Here is a 23,654-nt window from a genome sequence, read left to right on the forward strand (position 1 = left end):
ATGTAGACCATGCTGGCCTCAAAGTCATAGAGATCTGCTTGCTTCTGTGCAGTCACTTCTGGCCTGTGTCTTTTTCAATGGGAATTTGGTAGGTGGACTTAGGCTGATGATTATGAGCTGTGCATTGAAAATATGTTTTCTCTTACAGCCTGCTGATCTAAAGAAGAGAATAGAATCCCTAATTGACCGAGACTACATGGAAAGAGATAAAGAAAACCCAAATCAGTACAACTATATTGCATAGAATGTTGGCCTTGGAACATTTGTTGTCACAATTCCTTAGCCAATGGATAAACTAACTTGATGAATCTTACGTTATTTGACGTCTTTTATACTTCCGATGACCAAATGAAGCAGTGTGATAGAAATAGTTGCGTGGACTTTTCTCAGTGGTTAACATGCCCGTTTTAAAGAGTAATACTTAACCTTTAAAAAGAATGCTGTTGAACTCTTTGCATGTTATTTAGTATGATGTGCAGAACACTCTTTAAGAAAATACCCGGTCTTTATGATTCCTTTTGGAACTGGGGAAGAGATCCCACATTAAAAAGGGGAGGGGGATTCTTATACATCACCAATAAAGTAAAAGGTTTATTTGCTTAAAACTCATTTAAAGATACTTAAACTGCATGCAAATTTTATTCACTGTACAGAGTTCTGGATGTATTTATCAAATAGAAAAACCACCCTGGACTCTGTTGTTCACCCATTTTGTGGTTTCCCATGAAAAGAAAAATAACCTGTCATTGCTGTTGGCATTCTGTTACACTGAAGGGGATGGTTTAAAAAACCATATTCGGAAGCAAGTTTTTCAATTAGGGTGACAGTTACATCCATAATACCTTATGAACTCACCTCCTAAAGGTTCCTACTTATGAGGATGGGGTGTGTACATAGGACTTAGTCCCAAATTTATTGTCTGATTAACAGGTACTTATTAAAATAGAAAAATTGCTGACCATCTTGTACTAGGAGAACATAGGGGGAAATCCAGTTCTTTTTATTAAAAATAGATGCAGTATGAAAATCACAGGACACCAAAATCAGCAAACATATTTTGTAAATTACAGGAGCACAATCTCACCAGCTACTCACCACGCGGTCTTTAAATGTTTGGATCCCTTTGTCTTTAACTTGGGCCAATTGTCAATTGTTAGAGGCTTCCTAGGATTTGCATTCCAGTTTTTTCTACTAAAGTTTTTTTTTCTTCCCCTTTTTGAAAGCATCTCTTGTCTTTGTTGATAAACAATACTTTCCTCCTCCTGGCTTGGAGAAACTTGACATACACTTCTCCCTGGCCTCTATTACACACTTCCTATTTGAAAACATCAAGTTCTGTGTTGCTTGAATTTAAGAGTTCTCATAGCCACTGGACACCTGCTTTTCAGGGAAATGTCCCCAAGTTGTTCACACATAGAAAATTACAAAGTATTTTTCTTCAAATTAAAAGTGTGAGTAAAAGACTTCTCTTCATCACCAGATGGTTTTCCTGCTTTCTTTTTCCATGAAGGCAGTTGATTCCGGGAGAGAAGTAGACAGGTTTAGGATTAATTTTAAATTAGAACTTCTTTAGTGTTTTTTCAAGCAGCATATTTCCTTGTCATTTAGGGGGCTGCTTAGGTCTGAGCCGTCAGTTTAGGAGACTTGGGGCTCTTGTGTCTACTATTGATTGTCCTCTTGAATTCTCAAAGTCCTGTGTTAAGATCTCTATATTTTTTTAAGTTGCCTATTTCTCTCTAATGCATCAACTTGCACAGTTTGACTATATATAGTATTAGGATTAACTTCCCAATTCTTTGTGAGCAGCTATTTCGTATATTTTTCCAGCGCCTTCCTGGTTTCCTTACAGGAGCTCTTCTGACACTGAAATGTGGCTGTTATGTTTACTGGACCATCAACATCAGTGTTCTGTTTCATCCCTATTGGTCTCTGGGATATGGAGACTAGTATATCACTCACTAATTATTCTTTAAACAATTTTAGGCAGAGTTGTTCCTACTAGGAGGCTCTTGATACCACCTTCATTATCTTGGAAGCAGGTCCCTGTCTAAAGTTCTTTTGGTTTTTTGACACAGGGTTTCTCTGTGTAGCCTTGCCTGTCCTGGACTCGCTTTGTAGACCAGGCTGGCCTTGAACTCAGAGTGATCTGCTTGCCTCTGCCTCCCAAGTACTGGGATTAAAGGCGTGCGCCACCACGCCAGGCACTTTCCTAAAGTTCTTAATTTGAAAATTTGATGCTGTTACAGCTAAAAAACTAGCTAGACTATTAAGGGAGTTGTTTAAGAAACTGGAAGGTACATTGGGTAATTGTGAATTTTAGTTCTTCTGTATCTGTTGGGTTTTTTTTGTGTGTGTGTTCTTTTTTTCTGTGTATGTGGTGATTCTATTTTTCTCCAATAAAACTTCTATTTTAAAAAGTTTCTGGGGGAAGATCTTTAACTCCAAATATTGTGAGAAAATTATAAAACTAGAAAACAAAATCTTCCTAATGGCTTCCTTAATTCACATTTGGTTATTTTCATTTTATTCTGTTGGTAGGTTTTGAGATACTGTGGAGGAGAGGCTATAGTAAGATAAAAGTTCCTAGCACTCTCAAAGCCAACAGTTATTTCTACTTTAGAAAAATCAAGGGCAAGTATAAACACTTCTGATTAAAACTGTCAAAGTCAGCAACTTCATAATGTCAGTATAGAAGTAGTTTAGACTGAAGTTGGAAGAAGAGATTTGCTTACTGTGTTACGGCGCTTGATACTCTGATCTCTTAATCTTGAGACTGCTCTATTCGGAACAAAATCCTGTCTCAGGTGGTACTTGATGTTTTCCTAACTTACTTCCTGACTCCTTTGAATGTTCTTAACATGACATCTTTGCCATATACTTCTACCACATGTGTATTCTTGTATTGGAGATGGCGTCAGTTTATTTTATGTAACCATTTCTATCTAAAAGATTGAAAAGTTTATGTTCTATCCTAGTATCCATAAATTTTTTTCTCTTTAAGACAGAATCTTGCTGTATATCCCTGATTGGTCTTGAGTTTGTGATGTTCCTGTCTTGGGCTCTTAAGTGCTGGGATAACAGCTTTGAACTACTATGTCTTGTCCTATACGTCTTTAATTGCATAATTTTTGTCTGTTTTAATGACCAATCTGCAATGTTGCATGTGGCAAAAATGTTACATATGTCATTCTATCATTTACATAAAATTGTCAAAGTAGTTTACTGAGAAGAAAGACCCAAGGGTAATAGAACTTTGTATAATTAGACTTTCAAATACTTAACCTTGCTTTAGGTCATACCATTATTCCCAGCACTTGGAAGGCAGAGGCAGGTGGGTTTCTTTTTCAGTTCCAGGACTGCGTAGTGAGATTCTGAGAAACAGAAACAAAATCTAATCCTTCTGTTCAATACGGTTCCAAAGTATTCTCTAGCACAGGTAAAAAAAAAATGCAGTTTAGTTTATAAAACATTTTGTTTTGTTTTTCGAGACAGGGTTTTCCTGTGTATCCTTGGCTGTCCTGGACTGCTTTGAAGACCAGGTTGGTCTGTCTGCTCACAGAGATCCATCTGCCTCTGCCTCCTGAATGCTGGGATTAAAGGCGTGCGCTACCATGCCTGGCTCCAATTTTTATTTTTCTATTAAAATTGGGCAGAGGCAGGCGGATTTTTCTGGGTTCAAGGCTATCCTGGTCTACAGAGTTTCAGGACAGCCAGGGCTACTAAGGACAGCTAAGACAGAGAAACCCTGTCTTAAAAAACCAAGAAAAGTATATATATCCAATTGAGACATTTAGTGTGTTCACTGTTGTGCAGTTAATCATTTTGTAGTTTCAGGGCTTTTTCTGCACCTATTAGTGGTTCTTTCCCATTCCTCCTCTATGCAGCCTTTGGAAACCACTAACTTTTGTCTGGATTTGTCTTTTCTAGAACTCTCATCATTGAAGTTATGACTTATGTTAGATTGCTTTCATTACTATGATGCTTTTCAAGGTTCATGTACATATTACATATCAGGTCTTCATTCCCTTTTATAACTGAGTTATATATGTGTACACACATATACACACACACATGCTGTGTGTGCCGTAAATTTACCCAAAGTAGTTAAAAATTGGAGTTGTTGGACTAGAGAGATGGCTCAGAGGCTTAAGAGCACTATGTGCTCTTCCAAAGGTCATGAGTTCAATTCCCAGCAACCACAAGGTGGCTCACAACCATCTATAATGAGTTCTGGTGCCCTCTTCTGGTGTGCAGGTGTACATGCAGGCAGAACACTATATACATAATAAGTAAATAAATAAATCTTTAAAAAAAAAAAAAGGAATTAGAGTTGTTCCTGGGCCTGGTGGCACACGCCTTTAATCCCAGGCAGAGGCAGGTGGATCTCTGTGAGTTCAAGGCTAGGCTGGTCTACAAAGCAAGTCTAGGATGGCCAAAACTATAATAGAAACCCTGTTTCAAGTAAACCAAGCCAAACAAAGAATTGCGGTTGTTTCCACTTTAGGGATTGTGTACACTTTTTTTTTTTTTTGGTTTTTTAAGACAGAGTCTTTCTGTGTAGCCTTGGTTGTCCTGGACTCACTTTGTAGACCAGGCTGGCCTCGAACTCACAGGGATCCACCTGGCTCTGCCTCCTGAGTGCTGGGATTAAAGGCGTGTGCCACCACGCCTGGCTTACACACTTGTTTAATTCCTTGTTTTAAACTCTTTTTGACAGTGAGAGTATTATTTACAGAATGAAACTGCTGAGTTAGGTGGTGAGTCTGTGCTAAATGTATGCAGGGATCTTCAAACTACATTGCTGCTAGTAGGTAGCATCCAGAAGTTTCAGTTTCTCTACGTGTTTTTGTTTTCTACTGTCTTACCATGACCATTCTAGTGAGTATGAAGTGGATTCATGAGCATTTGAGGTTTTATTTTTTTTAATAACTTGTGATTTTGCATATCATTTCCTTGTTTGCCATTTGTAGCTTTTTGGTGTCTCCACACTGGCCATTTTCATACAGGATGTCTGTCTTTTGTTACTAAATTATAAGAGTTCTCACATTCTCAGATACTAGAGTCTTATAAACTAGTTTGCTAGTATTTTATCCAGTTAAAAGTTCTTTCTCCTCTATCCTTTGCACAAAAGTATGTAATTTTTTTTTATCACATTTGTGCGGGTGTGTGCGCTTGTTGTGGCACACGTGTGGAAGTCAGGACAGCTTGTAGGAGTGTGTTCACCTTGTAGATCCCAGGGATTGAACTCAAGTAGTCAGATTTGCCAAGTATCTTTAACCTGCTAAGCCATCTCACCAGTCCAAAAGCATTTAAGGAAGTAGAGTTAATTCATTTGTTTTTTTTTATTTTGTTGCTTGTGCTTTTGGTATTTTGAAGAAATTGTTAGCAAATTCATTTGGTTTTTTGATTTACTTATTTTTTTCTAAGTTTTATTCATTTATCTAGTTTTTTTATCATTTGAGTTAAATTTTTAGGTGGTATGAGATAAGGATACTTCTTTTTTTGTATAGGGATATTAAGTTGTACTACCACTATTTGACAAAGAGATGGTTTCCCCTCTTTTTGTTTTTTCCAGACAGGGTTTCTCTGTGTGTAGCCTTGGCTGTCCTGGACTTGCTCTGTAGACCCAGCTGTCCTCCAACTCACAGAGATCTTCCTGCCTCTGTTTCCCTGAGTATTGGGATTAAAGGTGTGTGCCACCATGCCCAGTTTGTTTCCCCTCATTTAAAAAAAAAAAGATTTATTTATTTATTATCTATACAGTATTTTCTGTGTGCATGTATGCCTGCACACCAGAAGAGGGCACCAGATCTCATTATACATGGTTCGGAGTCACCATGTGGTTGCTGGAAATTGAACTTACTACTTTTGGAAGAGCACCCTGTGCTCTTCACCTCTGAGTCATCTCTCCAGCCCTCTTAAGTGGCATTCCCACTATTTTTTTTTTCTCTGTATACCTTTGGCTGTCCTGGAGCTCACTGTATAGATCAGAATAGCCTTGAGCTCAGAGATCCATGTGCCTCTGCCTCCCAAGTGCTTGGATTAAAGACATGGACCCCACACCCAGCTTATTATTTTGTATTTTTAAAAGATTTATTTATTTATTTATTTATTTTTTTATTATATATACAGTGCTCTGCCTGCATGTACACCTGTAGGCCAGAAGAGGGCATCAGCACACATTACCATGTGGTTGCTGGGAATTGAACTCAGGACCTTTGGAAGAGCAGGTGGCGCTCTTAACCATTGAGCCATCTCTCCAGCCCCCCCCCCAGCTTACTATTTTTAACATTTGTTTTTTTATTTAGTTTGGTTCTGTTGGCTTGGTTTATCTTTGGTTTTTTTTTTTTTTTTTTTTTTTTTGAGCCTCTGCCTCTCAAGTGCTGTGATTCAGGGTGCTCACCAGTATACCTGGCTGAGTCCATATATTGAATTATGCTAGCACTATACTGCTTTGATTAACTGTAGCTCTGTGATTTTAAAGTCAGGGTATGTGGTTTCCAACTTCGCCCTTCCTTTATGAGATGATTTTATTTAGTTGAATCACTTAGCAGTTCTGTGTAAACTTCAGCAGGAGTTTTTTCATTTCTGTGAAAAAGGCTTTTGGGAGTTTTAATAGGAATGTTTTAAAGAGTGTTCTCATCTACTTTAGTAATTTTAAGTCTAAATGACTACAAGTATATATTTTTAGGTCTTTTTTTAAAATTTCAGTTAGATTTCCACTTCTCATGTAGTTTTGTGTTAGTCCCTCCTCTATATGTATGAAATTATCTTCTGAACTAATTTACACATGCATTGTCAGTATATTTAACCATCTATAACCAGTGTTTCTCACTTTCCTAGTGCTGTGACCCTGTAGTACAGTTCCTCATGTTCTGCTGACCCCAGCTATACAATTATTTTTCACATATATATTTTTAAAGGTTTATTTATTATGTGTACAGTGCTCTGCCTGCATGCACACCTGTAGGCCAGAAGAGGGCATGAAATCACATCTATAGTTGTGAGCCACCATGTGGTTGCTGGGAATTGAACTCAGGACCTTTGGAAGAGCAGACAGTGCTCTTAATTTCTGAGCCATCTCTCCAGCCCCACAAAATTATTTTTCATTGCTACTTCATAACTATCATTGCTGTTATGAATTGTGATTTACATATCTTATATGTGGGATATGGAGTCCACAGGTTGAGAACTGCTGATTCTACAACTGCTTTTTTTATAAATTAGCTTTTTTAAAAGGATTTATTTATGTACAGTGTTCTGCCTGCATGTACACCTGCAGGCCAGAAGAGGGCATCAGATCTCACTACAGATGCTTGTGAGCCACCATGTGGTTGCTGGGACTTGAACTCAGGACCTCTGGAATAGCAGTCAATGCTCTTAACCTCTGAGCCATCTCTCCAGCTCCCTTATAAAATAGTTTTGTATCTTCAGTTTTATGGTGATTTGTTGATGCAAATATATTTTGGTGGGTTTTATTTATAGTATCTTAACCATCTAGGTTGGTTGGTTGCCTTTTTTGTTTTGCCTAGTGTGTAACTGGAGAGTCTAAGACAACTTTGAATATAATTGTATAGAGTGGATAACTTTGTGGGAACTTCATAAATACCCATTATAATAGGACGTTTCTTTTCACTCTTCACTCCTAGTTTGGGGAGTTTGATTTTTATAAAAGATTTATTTTTATGTGTATGGATGTTTGCTGCCATGCATAATGTGCCACATGTACGTTGATGTTACCTGCAGAGGCCAAAGGAGTCCATTGGATCTCGTGGAACTGGAGTTGCAGACAGTTGGGAGCTACCTTGTCGTTGCTGGGAGCTGAACCTGGCGCTCTCAGCAAGAGCAGCCAGTGCTTTTAACCAGGGAACCAGCTCCTGGGGCTTGATATTTTAATTATTAAACCATGTGGAACTAGATCATCCAGCTTTCTGTGTTAGCTGAGGTGATTGTGATACATTCTTTCATTATGCTAATGTGGACTAAATTGGACTCCTTTTCATATGTTCAACAATTCTAGTCTTAGTAAAATGTCATGTAAGGCATGTAATCTTTTGGTGGTGTGGGTTTGGTTATTAGTGGTGATTTCTACATGAGTGTTCATAAGAAATATTTGGTATTCTTTTTTTAGAAGCATTTTGGGACATTTGATGGTGGGGGTGTATGTGCCATGGTGCTTATATGGAACTTAGATGACAAGTCACAGGAGTCACTTTTCTTCTTCCACTATGTGGGGCCCAGGTATTGAACTCCCCCGGCTTCACCCCTTTGCTTTATCACCAGGCAACACTGCCTTCAAAATATGCCTACTATTTGCTCTTCTAATATTTGGAAGACATAGAGAAGAACTGGCTTTAAATATTAATGCCCTCCTTTTTAAATATTAAAATGTGGAGAAGTCAGTGTTGGGTATCTTCCTCTATTGCTCTGCATCTTATTCGCTGAGTCAGGGTCTCACTGCACCTGGAGCTCACCAGTTCGTCGATACTGACTGCCGGCAAGCTTCCGTGCTCCTCCTGGCTCTGGCTGCCTGGCAATGAGATTATATGAACTCTGCCATCTCTAGCTTTTTACGTGGGTTTGAGGAATTCAAACTCGGGTCCTCATGTGGACAAAAAAAGCACTTTACTGATTCTTCTCCCCACCTCACCCATTGTTGTGATTCTTGTATAAAGCTGGCTTATTGATTTGAAGCCTTCCTTTTATACTATAGGTGTTTATAGTTAATAAGGTCTCATGACACTTTTTGCTGCATCTTGTCAGTTGGCTGTGTTTGTTTTTTTGTTTGTTTGTTTTCCAAGACAGTGTTTCTCTGTATGGCCCTGGCTGTCCTGGAACTCACTCTGTAGACCAGGCTGGCTTCAAACTCACAGCAATCCACCTGCCTCTGCTGGAATCACAGGTGTGTGCCACCGTGCTTGGCTTGGCTTTTGTTTTTTATTTTTGTTTGTTTGGGGAGAGGGTCTCTCAATGCAGCTTTGGTTGATCTGAAATTCACTATGTGTAGTGCAGGCTGGCCTCAAAACTCAGCAGCGATTTGCCTGTCTCTGTCTCCCAGTTGCTGGGATTGAAGGTATGTGTACTACGTTAGGTTACATGTTAATTAGTTTCTTTTTGATGCTCTATGTGTGTGTGTGTGTGTGTGTGTGTGTGTGTGTGAGAGAGAGAGAGAGAGAGAGAGAGAGAGAGAGAGAGAGAGAGAGAGAGAGAGAGAGAGAAAGAGAGAGAGAGAGAGAGAACATGGATGTGTGGACAACTTGCAGAAGTCAGTTGTCTCCACCAAGTGGATCCTGAGGATCCAACTCAGGTTGTCAGTCTTGGCGGCAAACACCTTCATCTTCTGAGTCCTGCTGCCTTGATTTCTAATTTCTCCCTGTTATGATGGAAGGAAAGACTGCATTTGATTTCATTCTTTGTACCGTTTTTTGTTTTTTGTTTTGCTTTTTTTTTCATTCTTTGTAAACCTGAAGCTTGTATGGCCTAACAAATGATGTAGCCTGGAGAATGTTCTGAGAAGGCTTGGAGTAGATGTCATTTTTGGTGAGGTGTTGTATGTTCTAAGGAAAGTAGGGCCGGATCATTTACATGTACATAAGTTTCCCTATTCATATTCAATCTGTAGAACATTGAAGTCTTTTGAAATCTTGAACTGCAGTTGTGCACCATTTCTTGCTTCATGTGTTTTGGGATTGGCGTATATGAGTATAATTGTTCCATCCTTTTGATGGATTGGCTCATCACCTTATTATATTGTCATTCCTTATGTAAGAGAATGTATAGAGTTTCACTCAAACATCTTTTATCTGAAGTTACTAGAGATAGCCTAGCTCTCGCTGTTTTATAGTTTACATACTCTGTCTGGACCGACCCCTTTTCCTTATGTTTGTGGCTCTAGACAGTCTATATAGTTATGTTTTTAAAATCCATTTTGCTGGTCTCCTCCTATGCAAATTAGAGGGTTTAATTCTTTATACATTTAAAGTAATTCTGATAAGAGAAGGACTTCTGCCATTTTTCACTTTCTATAGTGTCTTTTTTGTTAACACTTTGTTGTGTAGTGAAGAAATTGATAGTGAATTCCTACATTGTACATTTGTTTTTAAATCTTAAACATCTATAGATAACATAATATATAACTAGTCTTTAAAGGGGGGTAAGAATATTGTATATTCTGAGCAAATATAAATGATCATGGCCCAGGAATATGAATTCAGGTTACTCTTAAGAGACTTCTTCCACTGTGGACGAGGTTATGCAACCTTTTATGGTCACTGAACAAAAGAAGTGTTATATAAATCAGTGGATGGCGACTAAGCAGGGAAGTCTCTTTTTACTAGGTTTCAGATGTCACAGCATTCAAACTTAAGTGTTGGTAGAAATGAGGAGTCACTATGCTTTAATGCCACATTCCAAGAACTTTGCTTAGTTCTCAGCTGTAACTGGTAACTAAGATGTGGAGGCTGGCAGTCAATGGCTATTTAAAATGGGTTAAAGGGCTTGAGGGGCAGCTGAGTAAAGTGCTTGCCTGGCAAATATGAGAACCTGAATTCAATCCCTAGTACTCTTTAGAGAACTGAGTATAGAACCAGGTACAGTGGTGCACACCTTTAATTGAGCACTTGGGGAGGCGCAGGCAGGCGGATCTCTGTGAGTTCAAAGACAGCCAGGACCACACTGAGAAACCCTGTCTCAAAAACAAAACATTAATCCTAGCACTTGGGAGGCAGAGGCAGGCGGATCAAAGTTGAGTTTGAGGCCAGCCTGTTTTCCAAAGCCAGTCCAGGACAGCCAAGGCTACACAGAAAAACCCTGTCTTGGAAAAACGGGGGAAAAAAAAAAAAACAAGCAGGCGGGCGTGGTGGTGCATGCCTTTAATCCCAGCACTCGGGAGGCAGAGGCAGGCGGATCGTTGTGAGTTCGAGGCCAGCCTGGTCTACAAAGCGAGTCCAGGACGGCCAAGGCTACACAGAGAAACCCTGTCTCAAAAAACAAACAAAAGAACAAAAACAAAAACAAAAAAACAAAACAAAAAAAAAACAAAAACAAAAAACCCAAAAAGCTAAAGAAAGCAGGGTGTGGCTTTGCACTCCCATACTGGGAAACACTGGGAAGGTCAAAGGGTAGGTCCCAGGGCCTTGGTGGCCAGCCACCTTAACCTACTTGATGAACTCTAGTCCAATTAGAGACTTTCTCATTAAGGTCTAGCACCTGAGGAAAGACACCTACACTTGAACTGGCCTCCACATGCATGTGGGCATTTGTGCAATGCGTTGTGTACACGCTCAAATAAAAATGAAGTGAAGATGGTCCAAGATAATGTTAGCTTTCAATCTGCAGTATAGATGTATCTTCAGAGAATGTCCACTCACACCCTTAAGTCCAAGTAGCATGAAAATTGTGGGATCTGCATCACTTTTGATGCCAATAACTGAAGACATTGCCATTTGTATGTGCGGGCACGTGGAGAGCAGAGGAGGACATCAGGTGACCTACTCTATCCCTCTCCACAGTATTCCCTTGAAACCTAGAGCTGGCAGCCAGTAAATAGTCCCACTGTTACTTCTCTCTGTGCCCCATAATGCTGGGGTGCCTGCACAGTCACACCTGACTTTTAACATGAGCGCTAGGGATTTGAGCTTGAGATCTCCTGTTTACACAGGAAACTCAACACAGCCACTTACCAAGGCATGTCTGCCCCATTTCCAGTGTTCCTTTTTTGAGGGGGGGGGGCGCTAAGCCAACAATATTCTCATTTAATGAGGATTCCCAAAGCTATCTGAATTTGGAAAACATTTGGGTTACTTCCTGTACTTTCTAAGAAAATAGTGTGTTTGCTTTAAGACAAGTAGAATTCACTTAATTAATTGTGATAGTATCAGTCAGGTAGAAAATACAGCACGTGAAGATGCAGAGATCTGACAGGTTCATCTAAAACTTTGAGCCAGGTGTCAGGTGCTAATACAAGCCATACAGTAGCTGAATCTTAAATATCTTCTAGCATACAGAAGCTCATGTGGTTAATGTTTTTTTGTCTACTTTTGTGAGAAAGACAAATACTGGCTCAGTTTTCAAAACACAATGGCCTTATGTGTTTATTATGAAAGGTGCAGACTAAGTTTCTTGGGAGTGGCCAAGGAGCTCTAACAGCTGTCTGAATGTCTCCACACTCTTGTCAGGTAGATAACGTGTTGTCTATTTCTTTTTTTCAGTGGTGCCCAAGTTCTATGTGAGCAAAAGAGCCTAAAGTTAAAGTGGCTGAGGAGTTGTAGCTGGGACAGGTAGAGAAGGGGGTGAAGGCGGTGCTGTAGATTTGGGGGGGGGATATATCTGAGGATTCAGATGAACTGAACTGAATACTGAAAGTTGTAGAAAATGAGGAGAAGCAGAGTAAAGGAGGAGCTCTTGGGAATTAATTTGGAGCGAACTCAAGTCTCCTGAACCACATATGGTGTTATAGTGCTTCAAGAAGGGTTTGGAGGCTGGGGCGGGGGGCGGGGGGTGGGTACAGAGGTAACTGGTGCTTACGTAGCAGGTAGGAGCTGAATTCAATCCCCACTATGGACGGGAAGTTTCAGTTACTTGATAAATTCTCATGGGGAGGGCACTCGAAGAGTACAAAATTGTCAGGCATGCAAGCCTGGTCTACAAAAGTGAGTCCAGGACAGCCAGGACTGTTACACAGAGACCCTGTCTCGAAGAACAAAACAAATGTCAGGCACAGTAGGTCACACCTGTAATGATGTGTGAAGGCCATGTCGAGCTGCAGAGTGAGACCCTGTCTCAAAAAATATTTCTAGCAGTAGTGAACTTTAAAAACTAGATACACCTGTGCTGGAGAGATGCTCCGCTCAGAGCTTAAGAGCACTGGCTGCTCTTACAAAGGTCCTGAGTTCAATTCCCAGCAACAATATGGTGGCTCACAACCATCTGTAATGAGATCTGGTGCCCTTTTCTGTCATGCAGGTGTACATGCAGGTAGAACACTGTATAAATAGTAAATAAGTAAATCTTAAAAAAAACAAACAAAAAACCAAAACACCCCAAAGTAGGGATACCTGTCAACTGACTAATAAATCAACCAGTATTTCAGAGTGCAAGAGGAATCTCCACAGAGCTGTGCCAAATTTCTCAAGCTACTTGGAAAGAAAACTAAAGGAGAGAAAATTTGAGCCTCGCTGTAGTCAGTAGGACCACGGCTGAAAGTGGTTATGACTCATTCCTGACTGGCCTTTCATTTGGCTGTATTTACACACAAGCCTGATCACCTCTGTGACCTGACAGAAAGCCAAGTAAACACTCAGGACACAAAATGAGGAAAGAGAAGGCGGATAGTTGCTTCTGGGAACAGTACTATTTTCTGTCAAACCATGGAATTACCTTTCACAAATGTTTTTCCTCTGTACTCTAAAATTGAGAAGGAAAAAACTTGAAATGTTTTTGCTTCCTTTTTTGTTAAAAGACAGGGTCTTGTAGCTCTGGCTGGTCTGGAACTCACTATGTAGACCAGGCTGGCCTCAAACACACAGGTCCACCTGCTTCTGCCTCCCTGAGTGCACCACCACTTCTGGCTACTTGTTTTTCTTTTTTTCTTTCTTTTTTTTTTTTTTTTTGCCTTTCTCGAGTTTTGCTCAGAGGGTCTCTGGGTCTCTAAGGTGTTAGACATCTTAGTGGTGAGGTGTGGCTTGTGCTGGCCCTGTAACAAGCGGTGAGGCAACAGGAACTTGATTCGGAGTCAGGAAACTTGCTGGCTGCAATCTCTCTGCCTTCATGATCTGGATGGAATGCGTGTGAGAGTGGTGCCGGGCACCCATGGCTGGTAGCACTGTGTGACCACACCAGTGAGGTCCCGATACGCTCCCTACATGTTGAGTGTGTCACTGCGGGAGTCATAGCGCAGCCCGATGGTGAAGTGCTTCACATGCAGCGGCAACTTCTCAAGCACCTGCCCGCAGGACACTATCTTCCCGGATGACGACTTCACCTTTGGCTGTGACATGAAGTAGCAGAAGTGGGACTTGGCCACCACCACTTTGTACTCCCGAATTGTGCCCAATGCCCTCATGGTGGTCTCTCCTTCTGAATCGGCACTCAGACAATGACCAGGCTAAACCCTTTTAACCAAGCATAGTAGGCAAAGATTTGAGTGGGCAGTATTTGATGTTGTTTTTGACCCCTTGACACCGGCCGGTGTTTCTAGGACTCTGGCAACCTCCAGAGTGAATGGGATTCCCCAGAGATGCCATCGCTGTCACCCAAAACTATAGATGCATAAAAATATTGTTCCCTCTGCAGTTTCTAGCCTGAGTCTTGCTATGCAGTCCTAGTTAGCCAGAAGCTCACTATGTAGATCAGGCCGAACTGAAACTTGTGAGCTTTCTCTCTCTGCCTGGGAATCCATGCATGGCTTACCCTTGACTTGGATCCCTGAAACAGCTCATTTGCAAGAAAAAAAACCTAAGTAATAGTATTGGTGCCTGTTGCACACTTGGGAGATACTCAGGGAAAGATGAAGAACTTTCTCTTCCTTTGTGTTCACTTGATCTAGAATACTATATGATTCATTAGAATCCTCATTGGTTTATATGTTCCTGTGTATCTCCAAATTATCTTTTGAAAAAGATTTAATTCACTTTATTTTTCTTGTATAAAAACTATGTGATAGCCTCAGCTGGAGCCAGTAAGATATATAACATGCAAACTAGCGGAGTATCCCAGCACTTGGGAGGCAGAGGCAGGTGGATCTCTGTGAGTTCCAGGCCAGCCTGGTCTACAAAGAATCCAGGACAGCCAAGGCCACACAGAAACCCTGTCTTGAAAAAACAAAACAAACAAACTAAAAGACAAGGGCAATGTGATAGAATAGTTGTAACCAAAAGCCCTCCCCACAAAAATCAGAAAAGTGATCCACAGATTGGCAGGTGAAATTCACAGTGCACATAACTATACAAGATCAACATTCAGAAAATAGGAGTGTTTTGTAAACCAAGAAAAATCTAGGTAACTTGAAAACTAGCAAAGCATGTCAACAACACAGAAGAGGAAAGCAAATTATGTGCAAAATCGGTCTGACTGAAATAGAAGGAATTCAGAGGAAAACGGTAGACAAATCACATTGCTTTAATTTAAAATCCCTCGTCTCCAGTTATCAATAAAGACTCAGGAGCCAGATACTGTGGTGAAAAACCTGCTAACTCAGGCAGAGGAAGCTCCCAGCCAGCTTTCTTACTCAGCTCACGTCAGATGGAAAAGGCCCAAAAAGGCTCATTAGCTCAGCTGACAAGTCAGGAGGAAAAGACCAAAAACCTCAAGACCGAAGGCTTGCTAGCTCAAAGGCCAAGAAGACGAGCTCAAGAGCCAAAGAGCTAAAGAGCTAAAGCTAAAGTCCCAAGAGTAAAGCCCAAGAGCTAAAAGCACGGAAGGTCCCTTCTACCTCTACATACTGTCTTAAGTACACACTTTAGTCCTTGTTACCTGGTTTCTTGCTATGCCCCTTGTCCTAGGGTTAATTTTATTAACTCCCATGTGCAGATAGCTTTGGATTAAAGGTGTGTGTTAGGGATCAACCACACCAGACAAAAGATAGATTTTTTACAGTTGACAATCTCAAGGATCACATTGGGATCAAATACCCTGCAACATCACATTCCTCTGGCTGCAAAAATGGAAAAGCCCATCATCAGCACTGGATGATGGTGGTGATGAAGGACTGCTTGAGCTCCTCTGGCAGCATATAAATTGACATGGCTACTTTTGCTATTGCTGTGCGGTAGTCGATCTGTGATTTTAAATCTAGTACCGGGGAGCAGAAGAGATGGCCCAGTGGTTAAGAACATGTCTTGGAGCTGGGCAGTGGTGGCACACACCTTTAATCCTAGCACTCGGGAGGCAGAGGCAGGTGGATTGCTGCGAGTTCCAAGCCAGCCTGGTCTACAAAGTGAGTCCAGGATAGTCAAGGCTACACAGAGAAACCCTGTCTGGAAAAACCAAACAAAATGTCATTGTTCTGCTCAAACACAAAGCAACTTGGGGAGGAAAGGGAGCATTCAGTTCATCACTGAAGGAAGCCAGAGCAAGAACCTGCAGGAGGAGCTAATGCAGAGCCATGGACGGGTGCTGCTCACTGGCTTGCTCCTCATACTTGCTCAGCCTGCTTTCTTACAGAACCCCAAACCATCATCCCAAAAGTGTCACCACCCACAGTGGACTGGGCCCCTGCCTTCAATCATTAAGAAAATGACCTACAGGCCTGCACACAACTTGCTCTTATGGAGGCATTTTCTCTTGAGGTTCCCTCCTCTCAGATGACTTCAGTTTGTGTCAGTTTGACATAAAACAAGTACAGAGCACTTGTCCTTCCAGAGAACCCAGGTTCGGTTCCCAACACCTACGTGATGCCACACAACCATCTGCAACTCCTGTTCCAGAGGAGGTTATCTGATGCCTTCTTCTGACCCCTTTGGGAATCACACATTCACATAGTGCACATACATACATGCAGGCAGAGCCCTCACACACAAAATAAATCTTATTTTTAATTGTTTCTGTGTAGCCTTGGCTGTCTTAGACTCTGTAGACCAGGCTGACCTTGAACTCATAGTGATCTGTCTGCCTCTGCCTATCTGAGTGCTGGGATTAAAGGTGTGTGACACCACACCTGGCTAAATAAATAAGCCTTTAAAAATGGTAGTAGTCCCAGCACCCACATGGTGGTGGCTCACAGCCATCTGTAATAGGATTTGTTTTCCTCTTCTGGTTTGCATTAAGACAGTGCACTCAGTCGGGTGTGGTGGTGCATCCTGTAATTCCCAGCACTGGGGAGGCAAAGGCAGGTAGCTCTCTGAGTTCGATGTGTTATGCCCAGATCTCAAGGTCCCCAAAGACCACTCAGGAGGCACTTCCAATGCAAGTGCATGAGGGTTGTTAATTTAATCTGGGGCAGGGACTCCCTCACCATCGCAATAGATTGGGTTTTTATAGGTTTTAAACAAAGAAATGGGTTTTACAGTATATGATTGGATGACATTTGTGGGGGAATGTTGCCCTTTAAACTGATTTGTACTAGTCTGGTACAAGGCTGGTGCCAAACCACAGAGGATTAACTTTTTGGGAGATCTGGGGGGAACATCTGGACTTTCAGTAATTTTCTGTTTAACAGCTGATTGGTTATTGTATGTCTCTGTGCCAAGTGTATCTTCTATGGGATTTTCTAGATCTGGAGTTCATGAGTAGGTCACCCAAATACAGAAATGGGAGTTTTAAACAAAATGGAGCTACTTTGGTCTGTCAGAGGCCAGCCTGGCCTACAGAGTGAGCCCAGGACAGGGAGGGATTCATTGAGTTTGTTGCTGTGTTATGGATGTGGCTCTTCAAAAAGTGTTTGTCCTGCCTGTCAAATTCAAGATATTACGATAGCAGTCTTCAGAAACTCTCAGTCTTCAGAGACCATAGTGTCATAAATATTTGCAGAGACTTCTGCCTGGGTGTGGAGGCAAAGGCAGGTGGAACTTGGGAACAGGGGCAGAGCGTTGTTTGATGCCAGCCTGGTCAACATACCGAGTTCTAGGCTAGTCAAAGCTACGTAGTGAGACCCTGTCTCAAGAAGAAAAAAAACTGTCTCAAAATGGTTTGGGAGTGTAGTCCATTAGGTTGGGCCAGGGAGAGAGGGAGAAAAGATAGGAATATTTATTCCAGCCACTTTGCCAGGCCCTGGGAATACAGCGGGAGTGAACCAGAGCTAGTGTCGGCTCCACTCTTAACTTGAAGTTGAGTGGGCACAAGTGAGGAAATGAACAGCGTGGTACAATGGTGAGGAACTATGAATACGGGAAGGAAGTCCACCCGACCCAGACTTTAAGAGCAGAGACTTCCCAGAAGAGGAGAAGCGAGTGACAGTCTAGTGGGAATGGTCCTCTGCAAGGGAAACCAGCCTGTTCACCCAACTGCCCGACGCAAGCTGGAGAGCTGCGTGGGGAGCCAGGCAATGCTGGCCTTCAGGAGGGAAATCCTCAGAGTCTCGGCCGCCTTTCCTAACAGTTGGAACTTGAATAGCCATCTGTGATTTTAAAGCTTCAGTTCGCTCGTTAAATGAGGACAGTACTCTTTTTTTAAAAAAGATTAATTTATTTATTATTTATACTGTATTCTGCCTGTACGTACCCCTGCAGGCCAGAAGAGGGCACTAGATCTCATTATAGATGGCTGTGAGCCACCATGCGGTTGCTGGGAATTGAACTCAGGACCTCTGGAAGAGCAGGTGGCACTCTTAACCACTGAGCCATCTCTCTAGCCCCCGAGGACAGTACTCTTAAGAATGCCAATGTTAAAGGCTTGTTAGATAGTGTACATACAACACCTAACATATGTGCTCAATCTGCAATTCCCGCGTCCTTCCTTCCTTCCTTCTTTCTTTTCTTCGAGACAAGGTTTCTCTGTGTAACAGCCCTGGCTGTCCTGGGTTGGGCTCTGCCTCCTGAGTGCCTGTATTACAGGCATGCGCCATTACCACAGCAATAAACAATTACTTTTACATTATTTCCTTTTATATGAAGCTGATATTTTCTCTGTTAGAGACTTGGTCTCACAAAACAAATTTCCGCATATGATATTTTACTGTTATGCATTTAAGACTTTCATTTTTTTTTTAATCTTAGTGTGTTGACTAAGAAACAGACATTTTATATATTATTATAGTCTTATTTGGCCTCCCTTTATTTTCATAATCTATTACCCTCGGCTTTAATACATTAAACATTCTCATGCCTCCATAGAGACATTCTTCCCTCTTCTACAGTCTCCTTAAAATGTGCTACTTATTGTTCCTTTCTGCTTAGAATCTAAATTGCTACCACTCAGGAAAGCCCGCCCTCTGGCGGTCATTTTCAGTAATTACAGGTCACCATGCTTCTGGTTCTGTGCTCTGATTCCTACTTAAAGCCTTTTCTTTCCTTCCTTCCTTCCCCCTTCCCTCCCTCCCTCCCTCTTTTCCTCCTCTTTCTTCCTTCTTCTCTCTCTGTTTCTCTCTCCCTCTCCCTCTCCCCCTCCCTTCTTTCTTTCTTTCCTTCTTTCTGTCTCTTCCTTCTTTTTAAAAAAGATTTATTTATTATTATGTATACAGTACTCTGGCTGCATGTACAGCTGTGGGATGGAAGAGGGCATCATATCATATTACAGATGGGTGTGAGCCACCATGTGGTTGCTGACAATTGAACTCAGGACCTTTAGAAGAGCAGGCAGTGCTCTTAACCTCTGAGCCCTTATTACTTCTGCCTGCCTCTGCCTCCCAGAGTGCTGGGATTACAGGCGTGTGTCGTCAGGCTCAGCTAAATAAGCAAACAAACAACAAAGGTGCAAGGTGAGGGCTGACACCCAAAGCTGTCCTCTGACTTGTGTATATGTGCCATGGACACACACACACATATATATTTCATATACATATGATATATACGCACATACATAAGATAAAAAAAATGTTTGAATATGAGTCCGGCATGGTGCCTCATGCCTGTAATTAAAACACCTGGGATCCTGAGGTAGGGAGATTGCCACGAAGTTGAGACCAACCTGAGCTACAAAGTGCGACTTTGTCTCAAAAACAGCACCCTGAAAATTGAAAGTGAGTCTGGTGTGGTAGTGCATGTCAGTAATCCCATCGTGCGGGAGGCTGAGCCAGGAGGATTGCCAGGTTGGAGGCCAACCTGAGCTGCATAGTGAGAGCCATTCTCAGCAGGCTGCACGGGTGAGGACAGATCTCAGTGGGAGAGCACTTGCTCAGTGCATGCACGGCCACGCCCTTACTCTGCAGCCACGCACACAGAGAGAATGAAGTTGTTTACATTTTCCCTTGGCTTATATCTGTAAACAATACAATTTAAAAATACACATTCTAGTATTTTTAATAGACAATTAGTGTACTTATTTATGGAGTACAACATAAAATTTCAGAACATGGATACAGTGTACTTTAATGACCTAATTAGAATACTTGGAGTATCTTCTTTTCTAATTCCCACCGTGGCCCAGGCTGGCAAAACCTTCTACTCCATGAGGTCCACTGTTAGCCTCCATATTAATGGGAGCATGCAATATTTGTCTTTCTATCCTTTATCATAACATCCTTTATACCATCCACGTTGCTGCAAGTGATAGGGTTCTATTATTGTTTTAAGATTTATTTATTATTATTATGTATACAGTGTTCTGCCTGCATGAACACCTGCAGGCCAGAAGAGGGCATCAGATCACATTATAGATGGTTGTGAGCCACCATGTGGTTGCTGGAAATCGAACTCAGGACCTCTGGAAGAGCAGACAGTGCCGTACGTGTTAAAGTATCTCTCCAGCCTGGGTTTTTACTATTTTACTGTTGATTTCTATTCTATTATGCATATACTTTATTCATCAGTCAATGGACTCTTGTCAATGGTGAATGTGCTTTAAGGAACATAGCAGTCTCTTCAACATACTGGTTTAGTTTCATCGGATACACACAGTAGTAGGACTGCTGGATCATAAGAAACCACAGTATTTCTAATTTTTTTCTTTCCTCCTCCTCCTCCTCCTTCTTTTGAGACAGGGTTTCTCTGTGTAGCCTTGGCTTTCCTGGACTCACTTTGTTGACCAGGCTGGCCTTGAATTCATGGCAATCTGCCTGCCTCTGCCTCCCTAGTTCTGGGATTAAAGTGTGTGCTGCCATGTCCAACTCTTTCTTTTTTCTTTTTTGAGACAGGGTTTCTCTGTAACAGCCCTGGCTGTCCTGGAACTAGCTTTGAACACCAGGTTGGCCTTGAACTCACAGAAATCTTCTTCTGTCTCTCCAGTGTTGGGATTAAAGGTGTTTGCCACCATGTCCAGCTACAATTTTTTTCTGTTGGTGCTAAGAATTGACCTAGGGCTTCAATGCATAATAAGCAAACAATACCAAAATACACCTCCAGATCCCCACAGGAAAAAAAAAGATTTATTTGTTTACTATTATGTATACAGTGCTCTGCCTGCATGTACACCTGTAGGCCAGAGGAGTGCATCAAATCACATTATATATAGTTGTGAGCCACCATGTGGTTGCTGGGAATTGAACTCAGGACCTCTGGAAAAGCAGACAGTGCCTTAACGTCTGAGCATCTCTCCAGCCCCATGGATTTTTATTTTAGAATGTCTACAAGTGTTGCAGTACCTTACAAGTTGTCAAGTTATGTAAACAGGAAGCTATTACCATGTACTCCTGCAGGTCAGACAAGGGTACCAGATCACATTCTAGATGGTTGTGAGCCACCATGTGGTTGCTGGGAATTGAACGCAGGACCTCTCGAAGAACAGACAGTGCTCTTAACCTCTGAGCCATCTCTCCAGCCCCATGATATTTTTTCAAAGTGGTAATATGAACACAACATTTTTCAGCAAAAGATGTGTTGAATATAATGTTCTTGAGCTGGGACTTTTCTCAGTGTCAGAGTTGTTGGTGGGCATGTAAGAAGTCCTGGGTTCCATCCTTAACACCACTGACTATGTGCATACATGCATGTATCTATGCATGCGTGCATATATACATCATGCTTATTAAGAAGTCTCTAGAACAAGTTCATAGGCAGATGTCCTGATTTCAGGTCTTCCTTATGACCAAATAAAACTGCATCCTGCATATATTCCACATGAACTTTATTCATCTGTTGCTGAAGATATATGCCGGCTAGTTTTTAATGTCAACTTAACATAAGCTAGGGACATTTGGGAAGAAGTATCTTAATCTCTTAATTGAGAAAAATTCCCATCCAGATTAGCCTGTGGTGCGCTTTCTTGAATGGTGATTGATGTGGGAGAACTCAGCTCACTATGGGCAGTACCATCCCTGGGCTGGTGGTCCTGGGTTCTATGAGAAAGCAGGCTGAGCAAGTCATAGGGAGCAAGCCAGTAAGCAGCACCCCTCCAATGGCCTCTGCATCAGCTCCTGCCCCCAGGATCCTGCCTTGAGTTCCCCACATGATGGAGTACAAGCTGGAAGATGAATTGAACCCTTTTCCATTCATGTTGCTTTGGTCCTGGTGTTTTATCACATCAATAGAGATACTAACAAAGACACAGTATATAGGCTACAGTGACTAGTGAGAACCATGAGCAGGCAGGTATGCATGCCATGCTGACTGGCACTCCTTTCCCTATAGACTCAGGACTGATCAGCTCAAGCCCATGGAAGGCCTATTTTTAGTTTTCTGAGGCACTCATATACTGATTTTCTTTTTCTTTCTTTCTTTCTTTCTTTCTTTCTTTCTTTCTTTCTTTCTTTTTTTTTTTTGGTTTTTCGAGTCAGGGTCTCTCTGTGTTAGCCTTGGCTGTCCTGGACTCACTTTGTAGACCAGGCTGGCCTCGAACTCACAGAGATCCGCCTGCCTCTGCCTCCCGAGTGCTGGGATTAAAGGCGTGCGCCACCACTGCCCGGCTCACATACTGATTTTCATCAAAGCGGTGCTGTTTCATATTCTCACCACCAGTAAATCAACCTCTTTGTCTCTCTGTGTCTGTCTCTGTCTGACTGTGTCTCTCTCTGTCTCTCTCTGTCTCTGTGTATCTCTGTCTCTCTCACTGTCTCTCTCTCTGTCTGTTTCTCTCTCTCTCTCTCTCTCTCCCCCTCCCTCCCTCTCTCTTGAACCCAGGTGACCCCAGGGGCCTCACTCAGGCTACATAAGTACTGCACCATTTATCACATTCTCAGCTCTCTATTTTAGTAAAAAAAGAAAAAAAATTAAATAGCTAAAAATTGGTCTTTTGATCCTTTTAATTGAAAAAATTTTCATACAATATATTCTGGTCATGTTTTCCCCTTCCATAATTCCTCTCTACCTCCCCACCAATGCAACATTAAAAAGAAAAAGAAAGGGGGCTGGAGAAATGGCTCAGAGCTTAAGAACACTGACTGCTCTTCCAGAGGTCCTGGAGTTTAATTCCCAGAAACCACATGATGGCTCACAACCATCTGTAACGTGATCTGATGCCCTTTTCTGGCATGCAGGTGTACACCGTATACATAATAAATAAAGAAATCTTTAAAAAAGAAAAGAAAAAGAAAGGGGAGGAGGAGGAGAAGGAGGAAGAGAAGGAAGAGGAAGAAGAGGAGGAGGCTGGGCGGTGGTGGCGCACGCCTTTAATCCCAGCACTTGGAAGGCAGAGGCAGGCGGATCTCTGTGGGTTCGAGGCCAGCCTGGTCTACAAAGCAAGTCCAGGACAGTCATGGCTACACAGAGAGGCCTTGTCTCGAAAAACAAACAAACAAACAAACAAACAAACACACAAACAAAAGGATGAGAAGAAGGAAGAGGAGAAGAAGCACAACACACACACACACAAACATAAAAATGAAAATCAGAAAAAAAAAAAAGAAAATCAGAATAAACAAGCAAAAGACTAATAAGAGAAAACCAAAGCAAAATGAAACAAACAATCCACAAAAATACCCCGGATTTCAGTTTGTATTGGACCACTGCTGGGCCCGCCCTGAAGCGTAGTTGACCAACCCAGTGAGAACCCACTGGGGAAAACTTCTTTCCCTTTTGCCAGTGAGTACCAGATAGCTTCTTTATTAGAGGAAGGACCCTGTGTCCACTTCCTTCTTCCATTGCTAGGATCACCCATTTCTCCTGAAGCTGTGCAGGCCCCGTGCGTGC

At 41.8% G+C, this 23,654-nt stretch overlaps 1 protein-coding gene and 1 long non-coding RNA gene across 4 annotated transcripts in view; one reads left to right on the plus strand and one right to left on the minus strand.

The window, feature by feature from the left end:
• Nucleotides 1-368, plus strand: part of CUL4B (cullin 4B) — a 38,929-nt gene extending 38,561 nt beyond the window's left edge. For all 3 annotated transcript variants that reach the window (XM_084788742.1, XM_084788743.1, XM_084788744.1), the window contains one exon: nucleotides 149-368. In XM_084788742.1, coding sequence (XP_084644868.1) covers nucleotides 149-244 — 96 coding nt within the window. In that variant the 3' untranslated portion in view covers nucleotides 245-368. The remainder of the gene's footprint in view (nucleotides 1-148) is intronic.
• A 694-nt stretch (nucleotides 369-1,062) lies between these two features.
• On the minus strand, nucleotides 1,063-15,248 carry LOC311601372. The gene is made up of 2 exons (XR_014780555.1): nucleotides 14,772-15,248; nucleotides 1,063-5,616 (listed from the first exon to the last, which is right to left on the minus strand). It is a non-coding gene; the product is annotated as an uncharacterized lncRNA (long non-coding RNA).
• Nucleotides 15,249-23,654: the final 8,406 nt, after the last annotated feature.

This window comes from Acomys minous, assembly GCF_964271855.1.
Source record: "Acomys minous genome assembly, chromosome: 7".
Lineage (NCBI taxonomy): Eukaryota > Metazoa > Chordata > Mammalia > Rodentia > Muridae > Acomys > Acomys minous.